At 39.9% G+C, this 22,673-nt stretch overlaps 1 protein-coding gene across 1 annotated transcript; it reads left to right on the forward strand.

Moving 5' to 3' along the window:
• Positions 1 to 96: 96 nt before the first annotated feature.
• galnt16 (UDP-N-acetyl-alpha-D-galactosamine:polypeptide N-acetylgalactosaminyltransferase 16) lies at positions 97 to 21,047 on the forward strand. The gene is made up of 15 exons (XM_030786317.1): positions 97 to 407; positions 6,098 to 6,279; positions 6,892 to 6,990; positions 7,384 to 7,451; positions 10,098 to 10,163; positions 11,668 to 11,789; positions 14,069 to 14,156; positions 14,534 to 14,618; positions 14,846 to 14,949; positions 15,993 to 16,119; positions 16,231 to 16,323; positions 16,564 to 16,647; positions 16,871 to 16,988; positions 17,449 to 17,565; positions 20,572 to 21,047. The coding sequence occupies exons 1-15, from the start codon at positions 201 to 203 to the stop codon at positions 20,713 to 20,715; spliced, it is 1,704 nt and encodes a 567-aa protein (XP_030642177.1). The 5' UTR covers positions 97 to 200; the 3' UTR covers positions 20,716 to 21,047.
• Positions 21,048 to 22,673: the final 1,626 nt, after the last annotated feature.

The following is a 22,673-nucleotide window of genomic DNA, read 5'->3' on the forward strand; positions in this document are numbered from 1 at the left end:
TCACCGACAGGAGAAAATCCTACAAGGTCCTCCGCTCAATCAGCATAGCTGCAACCAGAGAGGCTGTTAACCGCCGCTCAAGACATCACCAAGCAGCACCCAACAACTTAACCCTCAACCAATAGCCTACTCCCAGTCCAGGACACATCTTAACCGGAGCAGTGTGGACACAGCTGTGAAGCCTTCCTTATGGGCACATCATGCGTAGGATTCGGGCCAACGCCATTGCAATTTTGACTGTCGCTTGGATCTTGGGCACTTTCTATTACCTGTGGCAGGATAATAAACCACATACATCCCCGTCCTCGGCGTCGCAACCTCGGGCCGTAGGCATAAAAAGCCATGGGCAGAAATCCGCTTCAGGAAGACTGGAGATACATCGGGAGGACAGGACCATTCCACTTATTGTAAGTGACTGTCAGATGGCTGAGTGGGACAAATGGGAATAGCTTATACGATGAGATTTGAAGGCAAGGGAACCGCAGTACTCGAAGCCATGAACTGCAGGGGAGTGTGTTTTGCATGCTGATGCGCAATAATCGGTGTTGTGATGCACCCCGAGGATGCAATTGATTCTCACGTCACTGTGTCGCATGCGTTTTAACGAGGGGCGAATTTATTGATCGTCATAAGACTTTCTGTTTTGGGGCAAAATGGTGCCCCCTCATTGTTATTTCAGTACTGTGACCACGCTAGTCATTCGGATCCTTGTTACATTCTCAAACCCACTTAAGCGGCTTTCCGTAAACCGATGCAGGTGCAAAACTCGAGCGGCGTCTGTGTTTTCCCTTTCAGTGGTGGCTGTTTGTTGACAGTGATAATACCGATAGACCTGTCGCAGTAATCTACTGTGACAGTTTCCCCATTAGTTGAAAGTGATATTGCATGACTGAGGTTCTGATTAAACTTTCGCTTCCACTTGCCTCGTTTTACTTGCGTCTCCACATAAGACTGTCACTTCTTGCGCCCTCAGCAGACAAGGATGGGGTACGCGGTGTAACTGATAAAACGGACAAACAATGGCTATCCGTAAGTGTATCCAGCAGAGCTCATCGATTGTAAAGATGTTCACAGTAATATCACATTTATTAAATAGGTTCACGTTGAAAGTTCTCATTTTATTAAAATATAAACACAAAATTATCTTTAGAAGAGCTATGTGAAATTTTCTCAAGAGGTGCGATGTCTCTGTCTTGAAAAACTTGCTTGTTTTTTGCGGTTACTGATAGTACGGGATTCATACAACATATCTCGCAAGTGATGGCTTCCTCCTGACCTGATGATTGACCCCAGAAGCCTTTGAAATAATCTGCTGACCTATCGGCTCTGACAGATTTAGTTTAAATGTAGAAGGGACCGCAGTGTTTAGTCGCCTGTCTTACATTTGGTTGTTAAATTCCTCAGTTTGGAGGAACACAAGAGGTGTTTACTGTTTTTTGTGTGTGTGTGTGTGTCATAACAGAAATTAAAGGACCTTACAAAGGATACATTGTTATTACAGAGAATACATTCTGTATTTCAGTGCAATTTTGCTCTAAAACCCTGACCTCGGCCTGAATCACATTTTCAGTGTATGATCAAAACAGTGCAAAGTCCGTAAATTTGATTGTATCAGTATTTTGTGGATAGTTGCACGGTCTGCCTGAACAGTAGACGCATGGAATATATCGCAATCAAGTGTAGGCAAAAATGTAAACAAAATCTAAAGATATGTATGTACATTTTTGGCTATCATTTCGCATACATTCCGCTAAGTAACGCACTTCATACAATTCTGTAACGACCAATGAGAATATGATTTATTATAAATCGTTTACTTAACCGCACAAAACCGTACTGGAGTTTATAGATTGAGACGTTAAAGCAGTCCACCGTCAGAGGCTGACAGGCTGACTTAATGTTTGAAAGATTATGGTGAGCTGATTTCAGTAAACTAATCACTGTAGTACGCTATTTATAGATGTGGCAATTATATTAGTATCCTGTACGATTAATTATGTATACTTAGTGAGGGAATATGGTTATTATGATATTTGCCTTTTTAACAAAAATACAGTAAAGACAGGAACTGAAGTTAATGGAAACCTTTTCCATAATAGTAAAAATAATAGGAATAGAAAAATCTGTTTACCTAGTTTCAAAATTCCAGCAACACAGTAACTTTTAAAGCAACTTTTGACTAAAAGCCAGTCGTGTGTGTGTGTGTGTGTATGTGTGTGTTGAACTGAATCTGGCTTTTCTGTGCCACCTTTAGAATCTCCATGGCAACGGAACTGCGCCCTGCTCCAGACCACAGACCGCAGAGCTCATGTCATTGTGACTAACGTCTTCTCATCTTGCATGACAAAGACAATCGATTAGATAAGCCTACGTTTATATGTGATTACTATGAGACACCACATCTTGGAGAGGAAATCTGTCACATTTAATCTGATTTGTTAATCCATGCAGCTCATTTATCTATTTCTGATATCCTTTTGCACTGAAGAAGGCACAGCCTATAAATGCAATACTTAAACAGAATGTCTGTCATTAATGGCCAACTACAGAAGTTATTTTAAAATAGTTTCAGTAGGCCTGTCTTCTTTCTCCTAACAATCAACAATGAGCGTTTAATTGTTTATTCACAGGGTTTGTGCTGGTATCCGTTAGTAGGTTGCGTAATGGTGGAGGTTATTCGTCTTTGACACACTTCTCTGATGAAAGTTAATCAGTTCTTGTGTCCCACTCAATGCAGTGCATGGCTCTCACCCAAGTCATGTGACACAACTATGAGCACTGATCCAGGCCAGCATGGCTCCAACTTTAATAAGAGATGTGTTCAAAAAGAGCCAAACAAGGGTTGTAACACAAACCCCCTGCAGCTCAGGCCGGACGCTTTAACATTTGGTCTGCCTTTTTAGTTTTGGCACAGTATGTTTGCCTGCAGTGCACATACAAAATGGGGAGGTACTTATTGTCTTCCACCCCGGGTTGTAACCATTTTATGCCTAGTTTGAGTAATGTCTTTATCCCTGGCTTCTTTTTTTTTTTAAGGAATGTTGTAGATTCTTAATATTAGGAGTAGGCTTTCGTATGGTCATATTTGGCATGAGTCAGGCATTCTTACTGTTCTGTTTAGTCAAAAGTATAAGGAGCTGTGCACAGCTGTAACTACATTGCCTCTCTGTGCTATTGGAGAGTCGTTGAACAATTGTGTAATCAATTCAATCAACATTTTTTTTCTTTCTTTCTTTCTTTCTTTCTTTCTTTCTTACTTACTTACTTACTTTTTCCTTTCCATTCTCTGATATTTCATAATGTCCGTGCAGTAATTTGATTTGATATTTGTTTTCTCAAGTGGAGTTCATCACTCTATTCATATTATGTAATGTATTCTTTTTAATGAGCTTAGCGTTGACCCATGCCCCTTCCCTCTCTCTCTCTCTCTCTCTCTCTCTCTCTCTCTCTCTCTCTCCCTCTCTCTGTCTTTCTTTCTTTCTTTCTTTTTCTCTCTCTCTCTCTCTCTCTCTCCCTCTCTCCCTGTCTCTTCCTTTTTGACAAAAGCCTTCTGTATAAATGGTGGGAGAAAATCGCAGAGCTATCTCTAAAAGTGGCTTTCTGCTGTTCTCTTGGGTCTACTAATTTTAGAGGATGGTCACAGTGCAAACCAACAAAAAGTCTAATCCACTACACAACATGGCAATACATCCCTTTTCTCTCTCTCTGTGTGTGTGTGTGTGTGTGTTTTGTTTGTTTGCTTTTTAAATATATGCATGTTTTTGTGTGTTTCGTATTTTTGTAGTCATGTACATTGTGTGACTCCTTGGGGACTGAGGATGAACATAATTGTCCAGGACATTTTGTGTAGTGTGAGGAACAAGACTTTGCATACTAATAAGATGGGACTTGTTTTCATTACACATGTCTAAATGCTTCACTAAACATGCACAGTACTTGTAATGATGCAGCACTAATAATTATATAATTTGATGGACTGAGTCGGATCTATGTGGCTTGTGCACTGGACTCAGAGAGTCAAGTTGCCATGGTGATATACAGACTAATATTCCTGACTGGACTGATGACTCTACAGCAGTGACAGTGTCACTGAAAAATGCACCACTCCGGAAATGTAGCTTTTTAACTCCGGTACAGACCTCTGCGCTTTAATGACTCTTAGGTTTGAGTGGTGCAGTTTTCCAGTGGTGCAGTCTCCCACCACTCCCAAATCACAGTAAACTCAAAGACTTGCTTACCTCATTCTAATCTTGACTGTAATTTATTCTTCTGTGGTCCTTTCTTTCTCTAATTTCTCAGTGCTAAGACAGTTTAACTCCCTAGAGAAGCCTTTAAAAAGTAATAGTACATATCCTTCATGTAGTTAATCAACTATCATTGAAGTAAACAAAATCAATACAGAGCTTTACGATTACTGACAATTACTGAAGTAATGACTCTATCAGTGCCAGGGAAAAAAAAAGAAAATTTACGCATATGTATGGATCAAAATCAGAACTGACTTCCAAGTTCAACATTGGCATATAACCTTCAAGAAAAAAAAAGCGTCTTGACACAATTTTGATTTCAAAAATAAAGAACTGTACAAAACATCCAGTGCTACTCATGCTGTAGAAAAACTAGCAGCTTTATGTTTTCTGAATTTTGTAATCGACTTGGTTAAGGTATCAATCCTCGTGACATCCGTAATTAGAAACACTTGGACTTCGCAATGGCTTTAGATTCATTGATAGTAACTAGTTTCCGGAGTTTAAGCACAGTCTGCAGTCTGTTCCAAGCTGAGGGTGCAGAAAACTTAGGGGCCTTCTGGCTCATCTGAGTCCTAGCTTCAGGACCAGTTATATACACAGAGTCCTGAGGCCATAACCTCTAAGTACCACTGGGCGTGAAGAGATGGGAGTAAATGACATGGGGGTACTTCTAAAACCGCCTGGTACATAAAGCCATTAAATCTCCATGATACATTGAAGACAATAAAACCGACGCATTCATATACAACAGATCACCACAATCAGGAACAGGCAAAAGTTGAGAAGCAATGCTTGTATTGTTCATTCACCACAAAGTAACAATAGTGTTTTATAGAGGAACCACAGCATTCCTTTAAGACGTTGGCTAGATTCATGAGTTACAGATTTGTTTGATTGCCAGTTCATTTTAATCTGGTGGATTAAGAGCCAAATAGTTTTCCACAACTCTGTCAGGATTTTTTTTTTCTCTTTAGAGATGGAAAGTTAGATCACTGTCTGAAATCCTGGTTCGGAGTTGAGCCTTTCCCGACAGCACATCAATAATGCCGTGCTAAAGAATGCACCTTCATACATTTCTCTTTATTTCACATTCTCTCACTCTTCTCACCTTTATCTTTTCACCCTTTTTAATTATTCCTCCACCTGGGTTCTTTCTCCTCTCTAGCTGAACACTCCTATTTGTTATTCTCTGGAGCCACTATTCTTGTTTTCTTCATCTCTCTAAAGTGATGGGGTTGAAACTTCAGATAATTCCCAAAAGAGCCAAGCGGAGTGTGTCGTTTTAAAGGGTTCACTTCGTCTGTTTATGTCTGTACTGTGTGGATAAAGTAATATGGAGGATTCTTGTGCTTAGATTGTCAGGAGCAACAGGATTTAATGGTTGGTAATTACCCAGGTTATATTTGGTTGTTTCCTGTGTATATTGGTGTTAGGGGGTTAGCAACAACCCAGACTACTGCATAGATGTTAAAACAGTGGAGATTGAAATTGTGTAGGGAGTCTTCAGCTGTTGATAATTTATGTTGCTGTTAGTATTTATTGTGGATACTGCCCATGTTCAGAAAATGTGGCCTCTGAGAGATGTCTTCTGTTCATCATTTACACTATTAAAGCGTATTTGCCTGAGTTGCATTTACTCTGAGACCTCAAATACAGTGTTCTCCTGTAATTAAAAGGCAAGAATGCAATTGTGAGCAAATTGAGTATAAATGAACTCATAAATGATCTCCAGAAAGTTCTATGCTGGAAAATCTACTCACACATTTTCTGTCCATGTATATGTCTGGGGTGCAAGAGCTGCAGTTAAGGAGTAAGACAATGTTCACATGTAATATATTCTCTTGCAGGTGACCCAGCCCTCCCGGGGTGAAGGCCAAGGTCAGCTGATGGGCACGTTTGATGAGAAATCTTACCTGGCCAGCAAACAGCTGAAAGCTGGAGAGGATCCCTACAGAGAGCATGCCTTCAACCTGCAGGAGAGCGACCGCATTGGCAGTGAACGAGCCATCAGAGACACACGACACTATAGGTAACTCACTTACCACACACACACACACAAACGCACACACAAATACATTCACACTCACACACACACACACACACACACACACACACTCACACACACACACACACACACTCACACTCACACACACACACACACACACACAGACACACACACACACACAAAATTGTTTGTCTTTATATCTTAGTGAGGACTTCTTGCTGCCTTACATTTTACTTGACATTTTAACCCTTAGCTTAACTGTTTCTGTTTGGTTAATAATTGACAGTATTTTTCTTATAAAGAAAACCCAAGTAAAAAGCAGCGAATTTCTGCAGAAGGCCCCTATTTGTAAGATTTTTCTATCAATCATGAGTACATTTGGTCTACACAGTGCCACACACACACATGTGAATAGGCACTGTAAGAAAGCACACAATATAACAGTGTAATGCGTTCGTGCCTGAAATGAGCTTAATGTCACTATGTTTATTCCTGCCTCATTATGGTGTTTAGGGACATGAAGCTTATGCATCCATTTTATTCAGTGCATTGAATGAATTAAAGGGTCACGAGCTGACAGAGCCATGAGAACAGAAGAAAAGACCACTCTCATGGAAATTTTTTGATTGTTTTCAGATGTGCCTCAGTGAACTTTGACCCTGACCTTCCACCCACCAGCATCATCATCACTTTTCACAATGAAGCCCGGTCCACCCTTCTCCGCACCATTAAAAGGTTACACTCTGTAAATATGCTTAGAGTGCAAAGGTCCAAAATAGAAAACCTGTATAAAATACTGCAAAGTTCATAGGTATTAATTTGAGTACAGTTAGTCATGTGAATGTTTGTTTGAATTGCAGTAGCCTATGGCAGAAACTGCCGGCTGACCGCAGACATTTCAGCTGCTCCTCTGCAGTTTGAGACAATATAAACAGTTTCAGAGTTAGTATTTGCTTTCTATATCTTAGCTAGAGGTCTGGAGTAATGCAACTGCATTTAGAAGCAGTCTCTGTCTCCCTCTCTCTCTCACTCTCTCTCTGTCTCTATTTCTGTCTCTGTCTCTCTCGCTCTCTCTGTCTCTCTCTGTCTTGTTCTCTCTTTCATTCTCTCTCTCTCTCTATCTCTCAGTGTGTTGACAAGGAGCCCGCCTTCTCTGATACAGGAGATCATCCTTGTGGATGACTTCAGCTCTGACCGTAAGTACAGAGCAGTTTCACTCTGGGGACCTTCTCTCTGAGAAAAATAGAGCACTTCATGGTGAACACACATACACACACATATACATCACACATATACACACACATATACATCACACACATACACATCACACACATACACACACAATCACACAGGGATGGAAAAAGTAAAAGTAGAAGTACTCTCGCTAAAAAAGAAAAGTACTCTAAGTAGAGTATCCCTCCTGAAAATATTTAAGAGTAAAATAGTCACTCATTTACAATTTACAGAAACGGTGGTCAGTTTTACTCCACTTAGAGTACTTTTTTTTTTTTAGCAAGAGTGCTTCTACTTGTACTTTTTCCACCCCTGCAATCACACACACTTACATACTCAAGCAGACACACACACACACACACACACACACACACACACAGACATAAACACTCACATACTCAAGCACACACTTAGATAAATAGGGCGGGTGGATGGAAGAAAGGAGGAAAAGATGACATGAAGAAAGAGAAGATAGGAAATAACAGACAGACTGCAGTCAGAGAGAACTGGGGAAAGTAGACGTCCACATGTTTGTAGGAAACTTCTGCTGACCGCTATAGTGACTCAGCTGGCTACTAAAATACACTGAGTGAAACATGCTTTGGCTAGTAATTGTTAGTTTCACATACACACACACACACACACACACACACACTCACGCATTGGCACAGACACAGACAAACATACACACATGTATTGTAATACATGACATCATGTGGGACAGCAAGCAAGGTGTAATCACTTTGGTTAAAGTCTTTTTCCATTTCAGTTGAATCCAAATGGATGAAGTGAGATCATGTGCCATATATAACAATCACCGTGGCAATGGACCTGATTACCACCATGCACAGCTTTTCACTCTCATACACACACACATATACACAACCAGTCCAAAGACACACTAGGGTTGGCCCAGTTTCTGAGTGTTACATCTTTCAATTGCATGCACAGCTCTTTGTGTGTGTGTGTGTGTGTGTGTGTGTATGTGTGTGTGTGTTTGTAAGAGAGAGAGACAGAGAGAGCAAGCAGACAGTAGAGTTCATGTACTTCTTTATGTGTTTGTAATTATCTGTATGTTTGTATATTTGTGTGTGTGTGTGTGTGTGTGTGTGTGTGTGTGTGTGCCTGTGCGCGTGTGTGTGTGGGAGCTTGTTTACTCATACTCAGTATATCCTGTAAATTAGCCAAACAGCCTTGCTACCACTCTGAAGCCCTGTTTCATAGTGTGTGCTCTGAGGCATGTCCTGCCTGCTGGTGTGATTGCCTGAGTGTGAACAGTCCTGTCAGTTTGCTAAGGTGTGTTAGTGAAGGTGGCTTTAGATAGAAGCGTGCAGGGACAGGAGAACAGGAGAATCAGTCCCTGCTATCTGAGGACACGGAGGATTTGAGTTTCTCTCTTAAATCCCGTTAATGCTAGTCTTAATCAAGTACTGGGATCTCTTAGACGTGTGACTGTGATAGCGTCCAAATTACATTAGATAATTTTAGGTGCTTAAGTTTGTGTTTGCACACAGGTTGATAGGTCATACATGCAGTCTTTCAGGCATATATGCATGTACACACATACATATAGGTATATATATATGTCTCCGTGAGGCACTGACACATGTACACATGCACACACACGCTCAGCATGAAGTCACGATGTTGCAGTGAGTACACACTCTCATACATACACACTGTCCAACTATCCAACTTGGCTGTGGTGTACATGCAACATCTGCCATCTGCCATTACAGAAAGAGAGAGAGAGAGAGAGAGAGAGAGCGAGAGAGTGAGAGAGAGAGAGATTTGTTTGTCTGTGTGACTTTTGCTCTTATGGTAATCCATAGACCCTCCCCCTTCACCATCTGTCTGTCCTTCTCAAGAACCACACACACACCCACACGTCACACAACATACACACACACACACACACTCTCTCTCTGGATGATAGTGATCCCTCTCTGCAGGGCTCTGGGGAAGCCATGTCACCACAGGCCACTGGATGATTCAGCATCGCCAAACTGACTTTAATCCACAGCTGTCATAAAGCTCTCATTTGTGTCTGAGCCCATATGTAAAATATCAGTGAAGTTCTATATACACATGTTATTTTACCCCTTTATTGAAATCCTCTTTTCCAAATACATGAACAAACAAACACACACACACACACACAATTGTTTGTCTATACATCTTAGTGAGGACTTTTCATTGACTTACATTTTACTTTAACTAAAGAGTAATAACTTAACTTAATCCTTAGCTTAACTGTTTGGTTAATAACTGACACTACTTTTCTAAAAAAGAAAATTCAACTAAAAACCATCAAATTTCTGCAAAAGGCCCCTTTCCCCCTGAAGGCACACACACACACACACACACACACACACACACACACACACACACACACACACACACACTGTGTTGTATCTGTAAGCAATAATATCAAATAGTATGTGTCTAATATCATGTATATATGTGGCTTGTATTGTATGCTTCTGTAAACTGAGTAATTATTTGTGTTTGTGTTTATGTGTGTGTGCGTGTGTGTGTGTGTGTGTGTGTGTGTGTGTGTGTGTGTGTGTGTGTGTGTGTGTGAAATCTTATCTCCTCTCTCTGGTTAGCTGAGGACTGCCAGCTGCTCTCTCAGATCCCAAAGGTCCGCTGCCTGAGAAATGCCCGGCGGGAGGGTGAGTGTTACAGCACAGTGACAGGGGGAGAAAAGGAAGAATGGAAAGGTAGAAAGAGGGTCATGAAAGAGCAGCTTGGACAATGTTGAAAACTTTGAAAGCATGGAGGACAATGAGACTAAGTGTGCTGACATTAAAGTATTTACACAATCTCTTAAGGGGGTGTCTCAACCCTTTGTCATAACAGGGCCTCTTATAACATTTACCTCCCCGTAAGGGAAAGGATCAAAACAAGTTATCTAGCACATTATTTCAAGAGATTCCAATATTAATCAGTTGTTTTGGATGTTTACATTTAAAACCTGTATTTAACATGGATTTAAACCAATGAGTGACTTTCATGATCTGGGTAAGTGAAAATAAAGGTTACATCCTCGTAATAATGTAGCAAAAATTTAGGAAGATTGCAAGAACCTGGATGGATATACAAAACCAGAAGCTTTTATTGACATGGAGGTTGTCCAGGGTACAAACAGAGCTAGAGGGATGCAGAGAAATAAACAAGACTGGACTTACAAACAGGATGACAGGACTTGGGACCATGATGCACAAACGGAACAAAATAGGCAGGTTATAGTCTCTAAAATAAACCTGGTCTCAACGCATGGTAAGCACTACAATACAAAGACTTCGCAAAAGAGAACAGAAAAGACAGGGTTATTTATACAGACTAAAGACTGAGGTAAATTAACAGAACACATGTGAACCAGAACAGAAACAGGTACACCAGATAATTAAATTATTAACATGATCAGACATGTGATCAGTAGACTGACAACACTGAATGTTGAATGGTGGGGAGGAGACGAGCCTGTCACACAATAGTGAAAGACACTGTGGTAACCCAACCCTTGTTAAAGAAGAAGAAGAAGAAAAAGAAGAAAATAGAAGAAGAAAAGAAGAAGAAGAAGAACAAGAAAAAGAAGAAGAAATCTCTTGTTCTGTGCAAAATAGGTTCTTGGGTTTTTTGCGCAGTTCTGATAGCATCCTAAGTGTTTATGGTTAATTTGCTTTGTAATGACATATACACCAAAAGTTTAACACCAAGTGAATGAGCAGCCATCTGACATGTCCACAAATGTGGAGGAAAACAATACAAACAATACGAAAAATTGACTGTTGTTAAAATTACTCCAAGATTGGGACCATAAGATCATATATACTTTACTTCAGCGTTAATATAACACACAGAGAAGATGCATTCATGAGAACATTTGAAAACAGCACCCTCACATGTATAAGGGTAACTGTGTATCTTAATGGATGTAAAATAAGCAAAACAGACTCCACAGGAAATTTCACACCTGAAATCAACATTTTGACACTGACTGGCATCAGGTGTAGTGTCTTCACATATAACATGAGAGTGTCAGAAATGATATGCATATGGATGAGTAGTGAAATGTAACTTGAAAACACAGTGGCTAATGTGTTTTGAGCAAACTGCTGTGGATGAGGTCGGTGACGATAAGGGTGTTTTGTTGTTGTTTGTCTCGGCAAACAGGTCTGATCAGGTCTCGTGTAAGGGGAGCAGGTGCTGCTTCGGCCACCATCCTGACCTTCCTGGACAGCCACTGCGAGGTTAACACTGACTGGCTCCAGCCCATGTTACAAAGAGTCAAAGAGGTGTGAACGAATGCATGGCTTTCTCTTTCCCAGCATACATACACATATGAGGATGCTACAAGCTCAGCTACCTTACATTACATTTAAGTTCTGTATTGTTTTTTGTATTTTGTTTTGTTTTGGTTTGGTTTTGATCCTTTGATTTGAACTTTGCACCTTCAGTGAAAAAAAGATGCACTCACACATGCACAACTATACATGTCCTGCGGTACTCTGACGCAGCCTGAGTCAATTTGAGAAATTATAGCAGTAATGTGTTTTTTTGTGCGTGATGAGTTATGGCTCACTAATGGCCTCAGTCCAGTCTGGCTTCTTATCATGACATCTCCAGAGGGAGAAAGAGAGAGAGAGAAGGGGGGGGGGTGAGAGTTAGGGGGAGAGAGAGAGAGACAGGGAGAAAGAGAGAGAGACGAAGAGAGAGAGAGAGACAGGGAGAAAGAGAACGAGACAGAGAGAGACAGAGAGAGAGAACGCTTGCAACACTGCTCTTCTCAAATTCCCACAGTCTCTGTTTCATCACAGCTAACTCAATCAGAAAAAAAGAAATCACCTTCTTTGCTCTCCTCTTCAGCAGTGCCTTGTCATTCCCCTCTCTCTCTTATCTCAGATTGCTTTTTATAATAATCACATTGAGCTGATTAATCACCTAATATCCAGTCTCCTGAGGCTCTAACATCTCCCCTCCTTTCCCTCTCACCTTCTTTAATGTCCTCATCCCTTTTCCCATCTCTTTAGAATGAACTGAGTGACACTATAAGAGCGCTGAAGCTGCTTCATATTCCTGCGTTTCTTTTTCAAATTCCACTCTCAGTATTCCCCAAAGGGGGCGCTGTGTGGCTAAAATCAAAGGCAGTGTCATCCTCTTATGAAATCATGTTTATATGAAAAAAGCTGTCATCGCTTGGCATTTGCAGAGTTTACAGTGCTGGAAAGAAGCTTGCTAAACCAAAATGTTGTTTAGTGTAGACAGCTTGTCATGGTTAATAAAACTCAGTCTTAGGCTTAAAAAAAAAAAAAGTAAACGACTGCGTTCCAAGCACAAGGTTTGTTTGTTGTGTGTGGTCAGGAAAGGGGAAATGATATTTCATGATAGTGAATCTATCCTAGTTTTTTATCATCAACTGCATCCCATATAGCCTTGTCTGTATAGTGTAATACTTTGCCTAGAACAGTAGATAAGCTATTGAAAGATAGTTGCAGTACCCTCAGAAAACAGTCATAGTCATCTGCCTGATTCACCATCACTGTCATCAACTGTCCGATCCACCATTACACAGTTATGTTGAGACAAAGACAGTGAGTGATAGAAAAAACAGTTTCATAGCCAACGTATAGCAATATATGAAGCTTTTGTTTCTATAAAGATCCAGATGGAAGTGAAACTGTCAATCAGTCAACCTCCCCAAACTGATGTCATTTGAGATGTTGAGCTGTACATCTTGTTAAAAATGTAATACATCATCAGAGCCTCCAATTAAAAACAGAACCATTAAAACCCAAAACTAGAGTGAACAACCTCTCAGTGCATGCTGACGATGGGAAGGTTTTAGGTTCTCCTTCACACACACTCTGACTCACTAAGCCTGAGGTTAGCAGGGGGTCAGTCACTCAGAAAAAGAAAACACTTACTCTTGACACTAATTGAAAACACACGTTTTGACTGTAGTACTGTAACGTGAACTTCTCTCTACACTAGTCAAGGGACAGGACCCACTTATGTTTACAGTAAGCATGTTAGTTTGTTCACACACTCACACTCACGTGCACACACACACATATACACACACACAAAACAAAACTTAGCAAACACACATTTAAGAGCATGTGCACAGTCCTATTCACTCGGGCACAAAAACAATCACATAAAAAATTCAAACAGTTCCAGCAAGAAGATACTGTGACTTAAATAGGATCACACTGCTTTATGAAGCAGAATCACTGAGGGAACGACCAGTTTCTCTGCCAGATAGAAACCAATCAAAGCAGTTAGTTCTTCTCTGTTTATTAACAATAAAGCCACAGAAGCGCAGGTTTTAGCCGCTGATGTCATGAGACAGATGTTTGTGTGGGTAATAAACTATAGCTTTTTGTTACAAATCCCCAGAAAACAACAGTTGAACATTCACACAAAAAGCACACAGAGCTCCACTTAGTATTTTACAACAACAGACGCCACTCACAAAAGTTGATCTGTACTGACCCTGCGAAGATTCTATTTTAATAAAAACAGAAACTTAACAATGTTCCTGTTTATTAATAAGTCCTTTATCTGTGTTCAGGACCATACACGTGTTGTCAGCCCTATCATTGATGTCATCAGCCTGGATAACTTTGCCTACTTGGCTGCCTCAGCAGATCTGAGAGGAGGTGAGAATACATCAGAAGATGAAGTGGGGGTGTAACAGCACTTGCAATCCAGCATAAACCATGGTTTTAGGGCAGTGGTTCAGTACATTTTCAGTAGAATGTGGGAACTGTTCAGTTCTAAACCATACGTTCTGTACTGCATGGCTCAGTATACGGAATACATACATTTTTACACTGTTAATATGCTGTATGGGTGTCTGGATAATTAGGAATGTAAAATCTCATAGGGAAAAGAGTATGGAAGAAAGTTCCATACTCTGGAAGAATGGAGGAAAGTTTTAATAGGTTGATTGACTTTATATATGGGCAAAGCAATCAAAATGTAGCTCATCTGTCATATGTAGTTCCCTTTATAAATTCATTTGTCTCATCCGCAGGTTTTGACTGGAGTCTGCATTTTAAATGGGAACAGATTCCTATTGAGCAGAAAATGGCCAGGAATGATCCCACTCAGCCAATCAGGTAACATGAAATATGTAAGGAGGATGTTAATTGTGTTTTTTCAGTTAGATTCCATTAGCTTGGATGACAGATAGTAGGGGTTGTGAGGAGTCGTGCAAATTCTGTTTTATTCCCCGCATTTCTGTATCTCTCTGCCCCTGCCCACACACACACACACACTTCTCTACACCCTCCCCCACTCCCACTTCTCTCTCTCTCTCTGTCTATCCTGTCCTTTTCTCCTGTAGGACACCGGTCATTGCTGGTGGAATCTTTGTCATGGATAAGAGTTGGTTTAACCACCTTGGCCAGTATGACACTCACATGGATATCTGGGGTGGTGAGAATTTTGGTGAGTGTCACTGATTTTGGTGACTTCCCTCTTTACTTTGGACGACCCCAAAACTGCAACTTTCTCACTCCCACCTGGTCTGAAAACCATTCAATAATAACAGCTGAAAGAATAGCATTGCCAGAAACCCTGACATTTTGATAGTGATTTTAACAGAAAATGGAGAAAGGATCAGTGCGTCTTTATGAAGCTATTTCTGTTTCTTGGCACTGCTCAGATGCAGTCCATAGTTTTCTCACTAGTTCATGTTTTGCTGAAAATTGGAATATATAAACATTGTGTGGAAACACTTTAGGGTTGCTAGATAAACAAACAAAGTGAACAAGCCCAAAAAAAAGGCTGTGTGTCTATGAATCAGAGAGAAACCTGACTGTTAGTTCCAAATGCCTAATGTTTCTCATTTGACTTCTTACTCTGATATTTATGAGTCAGCACACAGAGCAGAATGGCTTTGTGTTTTTAGAAAGGAGTAGGTGTCTGTGAAAGGTGAAGATGGTTGGATAGTTCTCATGGCATTTGATGGTAGAGCACTTTAGATGTTACAGGAGAGGGCAGTTCAGTTAATCTCCTTACAGTGTGCCCCATAGAGAATTTATCTCAACTTCAAAAGAATGGAAATTTGGAGACGTATCTGCTGCCATGCTGCCAGAGTAGGATCAAGATAATAAGCATCAGATTGTGTGTAGGTCGTTTTTGTGTGTGTGTGTGTCTGTGTGTGTGTGTGTGTGTGTGTGTGTATGTGCATATGTGTGTGTGTGGCTGTGAGTGTGTGGCTGTGTGTGTGTGTGTGTGTGTGTGTGTGTGTTTCTCTCTCTGTATGTGCATGTGTATATGTAAATGGAGAGCCCCCTAGTGGCCAAAGTAATAACATCAGATTCACAGCTATGAATCAGATTTTCTTTGTTAGGCCTGCAGTGACGACTTTTGCTTTGCTTTAAATCATTAAAGTTTATTAGATTGTTACATTACTGGCCAAATATTTATATTTATACTTAAGTTTTTATTTCTCCATTGTTCCACTATCATGTTCTCCATTCCTTCAGAGCTTTCCTTCAGAGTGTGGATGTGTGGAGGAAGTCTGGAGATTCTTCCCTGTAGCCGTGTGGGTCATGTCTTCAGGAAGAGACACCCTTATGATTTCCCAGAAGGCAATGCTCTCACTTACATCAAGTGAGCACATACATCTTTACATCTTCACACATAGTCACACAGTAACAAGCCTCCATGCTGTGTTTCCACCTGGCTAACCTCTGTGTGGCTCTGTGTGTGTGTGTGTGTCAGGAACACACGGCGGGCTGCAGAAGTTTGGATGGATGACTATAAGCAGTATTATTACGCTGCTCGTCCTTCTGCACAAGGAAAGGCCTTTGGCAGGTCAGTCAGTCGCCTCTACTGAGTTATTTACAATCAGAGCTTAAGCTTATCATCAATCTAGGCTGTTTAAAAATGCATTCTTTGCAAAATTTTCACTCAGATCACATCTTGATGTGCGCTATTATCTGAAATGTAAAATAAAGTACTTCACTGAGCCTCATAATAAATACCCTACTACCAACCCTTCTTTTTCTTTTTTTCCTTTGACTCTGTCTTTCCTTTGACTTTGTCTTTTGCCAGCATTGCAGACCGGCTGGCACTGCGACAGAGGTTGAACTGCCACTCCTTCCGATGGTACCTGGAGAATGTATATCCTGAACTCAAGTGAGTCGGCCGCATTTGAATGAATAAAGCACTCAACTGAAACTGTCGGAGTATCCATATGTGAATTAGAATATTCATTATTGTCACAAACAGCCCTATAGGCCAGAAACAGCTCTATAGATAGTGTTATTCATTTCCCTCTCTCTCTTCCTGTATGTGTGTGTGTGTGTGTGTGTGTGTGTGTGTGTGGGTGTGTGTGTGCGCGCGCGCGTGTGCTGTAAAGGATCCCTGAGCAGGAGGTTGTGTTCAGCCTGCTTAAACAGAGTGGACTATGTTTAGAGAGCTACACCTCAGACAGTCTGGGTCTGGCTGAGTGCAAGTCAAACATACCAGCCTCTCAGGTAAAAATTATAGTTACAGTCTAATCTGTGTGTGTGTGTGCGTGTGTGTGCGTGTTCATGTGTGTGTGCATATGCATGTGTGTCTCTGTGTGTGGTATGTTCAAATAAAGCCATATAACCATATAATTCATACTGAAATTAATAAAGAAAGAAATGGTTAGTTTAGGGACTATTGTTCAGCTGCTGTAATGTATCTGGACTGCATGTGTATGGCTGAACTTCTCAATGGGTTGGAGTGTGTTTTGGTGTGTGTGTGCAGCATATGTGTGTGTAGCTAACACCGGAACACATATCGCTCTAAGTATTCCTGCATGAGTGATCTCTTTTCACTGACTGATCTCACTATTGTTTTGCCTAGAGTGTGTTTTCAAGACTTAGGATTTGGAATATCCAAGCGGAATATGAAATAATTTATTTCTCTCTCTCTCTCTCTCTCTGTCTCTCTCTTTTTCCTCTTCAGAAATGGATGCTTATAGAGCCGCAAATACGCCAGCATGATCTCTGTCTCACCATCACAGCTTTCACTACAGGCTCCAAAGTCCGAATGGAGCCATGCAGTCCCAAAGAGTCTCGACAGGTGAGCGGATCAGTGAGACTGACTCGCCTTAGTAATGAGAGAAATACATCTCTACAAACATCGTCTCTGCTTCATAGATCAAACTGAGCCCACTATCATTTGATATATTGCAGGGTTCATTTTTTTTTTCATCACCAGTACATCCTCTAATAATCACAAACAAAATAGAAGAGATATCAGTGGTTTGTACAAAGTATATCAGTTTTCTTTAGCTTTAAAGAGCACTTCTAATCGTTTATTTTGGTTTCCCTATCAACAAAAACAGGACTAAAGCTTGCTTCAGTCTCAAGCGTGAGAAGTAACCCTGTTGTTATATTTACTTTCTAATCTCAAGTGGTTTTTTGAGTTCAGGGGTTGTAGGCAGTAATGGGAATGTGATCTCTAAGCTCATGGTCTGTCGTAGCAGAAACCCCCACAGAAATCCCCACCCCTTCATCCAATCTTTGTCATCGATCATGGCAGTGTCTCCACTTCCTCTATCCCAGCTGAATTTAAGGCTCTCACACGTCATATGATTTACTGCCTCTGTCAGAGGAACCCCTAATACAAACCGCCTGTGTGTGTGTGTGTGTTGGGTACGTGGATGATTGTGTTTGTAACACTGTGAGAATCCACATGGGAGAAGTCCTTTGGTCTTGTGGCTTTTTTATTTTGATATTTTTGGTGGGAATCAGGATGGAGTTGATAACCCTCACGATCAGCTGAGAATGTAAAAGCTACAGTGTACAGCACAGTCCAGGCACATATCATATTTAATATCATCTGGTTTGAATCCTGAAACTGGATCCCAGTCAGGGACTCTTCCTCTGGAAATGCTGCTTCCACTGTGTAGCAGTGTGTATGACTCAGTTATTTAATACTGTTCATGATGAATATATAGCAGGATATATTCTGTTTACCCCCGTCCCTCGACTCACCTATGTTTGGCTCCACTGCAGTGGACACCGTTTTTCTTTTTTTGTTTTTGTTTTTTCGATTTTTTTTTCTAGTTCTTTATTAATGTGTTAACTGAATGCATCCTTTGGTTGAGTGATTCATGCCTTGTCCATTTCCATTTAGTATCAATCTCTCCATCAGCTTTCGAAACCGATCGGATTTCCTTCTGATGGACCCCACCAATTTCCAACTCCCATTTTCACAGATAGGTCCCTAGGGAGTTCTATTTCAATAAACAGTTTTATTTATGGATGCCAAATGTTTTTTTATTTTCATTCTTTTCATCTAGGTTGTTTAACCCTATCTTGGTATACAAGGGAGAAATGTTTTATCCAAATTCAGAATAGTAATCTGACATCTAACAAGATATGTGTTAACACAGTATTACACCTGGAGGGTTTTCTAACTGAATTTAAGGTTTAAATCCCCACCATCATAAATCAGAATCTGTAAAAACCATTAACACTGACTTTTTTAAAGCATGTACACATTTCACTGTCCATAAATCACATCAGCGTGAGATGGTTTTATTTGTTTGTTTCTCAGTTTAATGACAGAGCGGAGTAGGTTTCCTGTTATAAGGCTGACTTTTCTACTTCTTGTTAAGCCATTACTTTAATGATGAACTCATTCAGTGGTGATTCAGCTCCAACTCTGAGTCATTCTCCTTTAAACAAAACCTGCTGCTCCACACAACCATCTGCACTCTAAACATGCCAACACACACTCTTAGGACATGATAGTCCAGGCACTCTGGCTGCAGTGATCTGAATAAATTCTCTCAAAGCTGGCTAGTGAAAGTTACAGAGACCTTGAAACGTGCGCTCATTTTTTAGACTTTTGTCTCAGACTTGTTTAAGGAAGGTTGTTTTGATTTAATCTGCTTTAATGTGAATTTGTGACAGTGATTTGACAGTGATGGCCCTAGGCGAATGGCTGTCAGATTTGAAAGGAAAAACCTGCATTAGGACAACTGAAGCAACGTTTTTTCTTCGCAAGCATTTTTTCTTAGGTGGAAATAAACTCTTTGAGTGTTAGAGTCCTTGTATAGGCTTATACACACAAAAGCACAGAAATGACTAAGATTAGCCCTTTATATAATAAAAAAAAATTGCATACTCAGATGGAAAATAACATACTAATCAAGTGTACAGAATGTGGAGCTAATTCACGGGCTTTATATCCGATGTTTGAATATTAACTAAATCGAAACCAAATTTCTGTTATGGTCATTTTACTTTGATATGTAAATATTTATTTATAAAATAGTTTAAGATGCTTAAAAGACAGATATTATTTGAAATGTTATAACTGACAAATGTCATTATTTTTAATATTATTTTTGAAAGAATATAGGTGCAGTGTATCCAGTGATACTTCCAATGTACCACATTATAGTGGGGTGACCTCCTTACACCTTGTGGGTCCTTCATTTTTTTGCCACTGAGTCAAACTAATTTCTGTCCAACACCAGAATTTTTCATTGTTGGGCCATTCCACACAACACACCTTTGAAAACTATATTTTTGTGCATTCACTTTGGACAACAATACCTCTGAGATTTTTTCTTTGATAAATTGAAATTGATCTTTTTTTTTTTTGGCTCGTTTTGGTGATTTTTTTTAATCTTATCTTGGAATTTAAGAACAACTTTTATTGATTATTCAATGTGTGTGAGGCTACACAGAATAGGGATGATTGATTAGGTGATTGATCAAATTTCGTTAATGTGACATTGTTTTTTTTTATGTTCAGTTTGTCTTTCATACTTGAGAGAGACTATAAGAACCTTCTAAGACAGTGTTAGCACATGAGCCCTGATGCTTGTAGCTCAAGATCCAAGTTATTTTAAAATACTCTGTGTTACGTTTCAAATACCAAATTTGACTTCCAAAGCTGCAGTTTATGAAGTTATTTCAGGTGTAATGTTTACTTTATTGTCTCTGTCTATTCATCAGCAAGCAACTCTCTATTCATAGTTACAAGCAATTATTTATTCGTGAACTCTTGTACGTATTGTTCCTCTCAATAGCCTGTCCTGTCTTTGTCTCTCTTTCTTCTCCCCAACAGAAATGGAAAGCCAGAGGCCCAGCCCTGCAGCATGTGGTTAGCGGTCTGTGTTTAGATAGCCAGCCCCCTGTGGGCCCACCAGTCATCACACAGTGCCGTCCCCAGCTGGCAAGCCAATCCTGGGAGCCACAGCTGGTCACCTGATAATGTTAGGGTAGAGAGAGGGAGGGGTAGAGGGGAGGAGTCCAGTGAGATCACAGAAGATGGTTGTGCACTAGGACCCAGGGTGAATGTGTCTGCGGATTGTTTTAGTTGACAACGCTCCTTTTGTGGGGATAATGAAATGTGACCATGTCAGAAAACTCTGCAGTAGTGTCCTTCCCAGTTTCCTCTTCTCTCTGACTTAAAACCGCAGACACATTGTAGTAAAATGGTTTTTAAACCTGACCCTAACAGCAGCCAAACTGATCAAAGATCAAGGTGCTTTTCAATCTCTTCAGTTCTGTTGGAGAGGAGGATGGATGCTTTCTCAGAGTTTTTGATCATGGTTTAGAGTTATCAAGGTGATAGCACTGGGCACGGTTGACAGGACTAAGTGATTTGTGACATCTCAAGTTTGCATTTGTTTTTGTCTTGTTGCTAAGGACTCAGAGAGAGGGTATATATATGTATGTATGTATGTATATATATATATATATATATATATATATATGTGTGTGTGTGTGTGTGTGTGTGTGTGTGTGTGTGTGTGTATATATATATATATATATATATATATATATATATATGTATATATATATTGCCTCTATCTATATTTCTGAGCAGCCACAGAGCTCCCACCTGTACACTCACCCATTTCCACGGACCAGAATTTCCCACATGGATTTGAATAGTTTGATCTTTGACAAGCCTTCGGTGGATCCGCTGTTTTAATCCTTAGCATGATCACAAGTTTGCTTGATCAGTGATATTCAGTGAAGCTCATAGTTTGCAGCACTTTTTAAGTTGCAAAGTCATTTTACAACTTAGAAAGAACTTTTAACTTTATTCATTCATTTATCATTGATCAAGCAAATTGTTGTCATATTTGGGAGTAAAACAGCAGGCTTACAGTGAGTTACAATTCAAACAAGAAGCAAGCTGAATGTAGCTTTGTGCATGATGTTTGTCAGCTCTGCCCATAATGGTTAAGACTGGAACAGGACAACAGAAAAATTGATATTTTGAAAAAATGAAAATTGAATGAAAATTAGATATTTGTTGTTGACTCTTTTAGACCATTCAGCTGAATGGAGACTAAATATGAGTGACTTTTCTGAAGAGGAAGTATAATCGTTTACATTATACTTTGATTGATATAATAAGATTCTATTCCACAGTGGTGCAGTGAGAGTTCTTTCTGTGACTGGCATTTGATATCATACCATGCAGAGCATTCTGGGATTTTGCATGGGATTAAAGAAGAGCACATAGGCAAAAGGCTAGAAAACAAGGCAGTCAAGTCCAAAGAATGTTTTTATTTTTTCGTTTACTATTTTATGGTTTGTCTTTTCAATTTTTGTATTTGACTGTGTTTGACTTTGTTCAAAGGAGAATTCATGTCATTTGAAAAATAAAGAAATGCCTACCAGAAATGGGTTTTTTTTTTTAATTTCAAATTATTTTATATTGTAATAATGTATATGTATATTTAGTCAATTTATATTATCTTTGCGGTACATCACGTGTATTGTTCTGTGTGTGTGTGTGTGTGTCTGTGTGTGTGTGTGTGTGTGTGTGCGTGTGTGTGTGTGTGTGTGTGTGTGTGTGTCTGCGTGAGTGCATGTGTATGTGTATGTGTGTACATGTGTATATGTATGTATAGGTTATAGGTTTTTACAACTCTCCAAGACATAGTGGAAATATAAAACAAGCTTTTAAACAAATGAGGAATTAACATGAAACTTACTTGTAAACCTTGCCCACCAACCAAAACTCAAAGAATGCAATTTGGTGGTAAGAGACCAACAGAATTATATACTGTCATTAAATAAAAAAACAGATATGTGGGAAGCTTAAATCTGAACTGTCAGTACTCTCCTACAAATGAATATGACTGATTAAAAACATTCTAATCACCCCCTCCACTTCACTGGTACACTGAAGCATCTCACTGAGCAATT

Source organism: Chanos chanos, chromosome 10 (assembly GCF_902362185.1).
Source record: "Chanos chanos chromosome 10, fChaCha1.1, whole genome shotgun sequence".
Classification (NCBI taxonomy): domain Eukaryota; kingdom Metazoa; phylum Chordata; class Actinopteri; order Gonorynchiformes; family Chanidae; genus Chanos; species Chanos chanos.

Bases quoted from the DNA above. Each gene is read 5' to 3' on its own strand.
- galnt16 (XM_030786317.1), top strand. From the start codon at position 201: ATGCGTAGGATTCGGGCCAACGCCATTGCAATTTTGACTGTCGCTTGG. The intron at 408-6,097 runs GTAAGTGACTGT...ATTCTCTTGCAG, and splicing joins ACAGGACCATTCCACTTATT to GTGACCCAGCCCTCCCGGGG. The intron at 16,120-16,230 runs GTGAGCACATAC...TGTGTGTGTCAG, and splicing joins AATGCTCTCACTTACATCAA to GAACACACGGCGGGCTGCAG.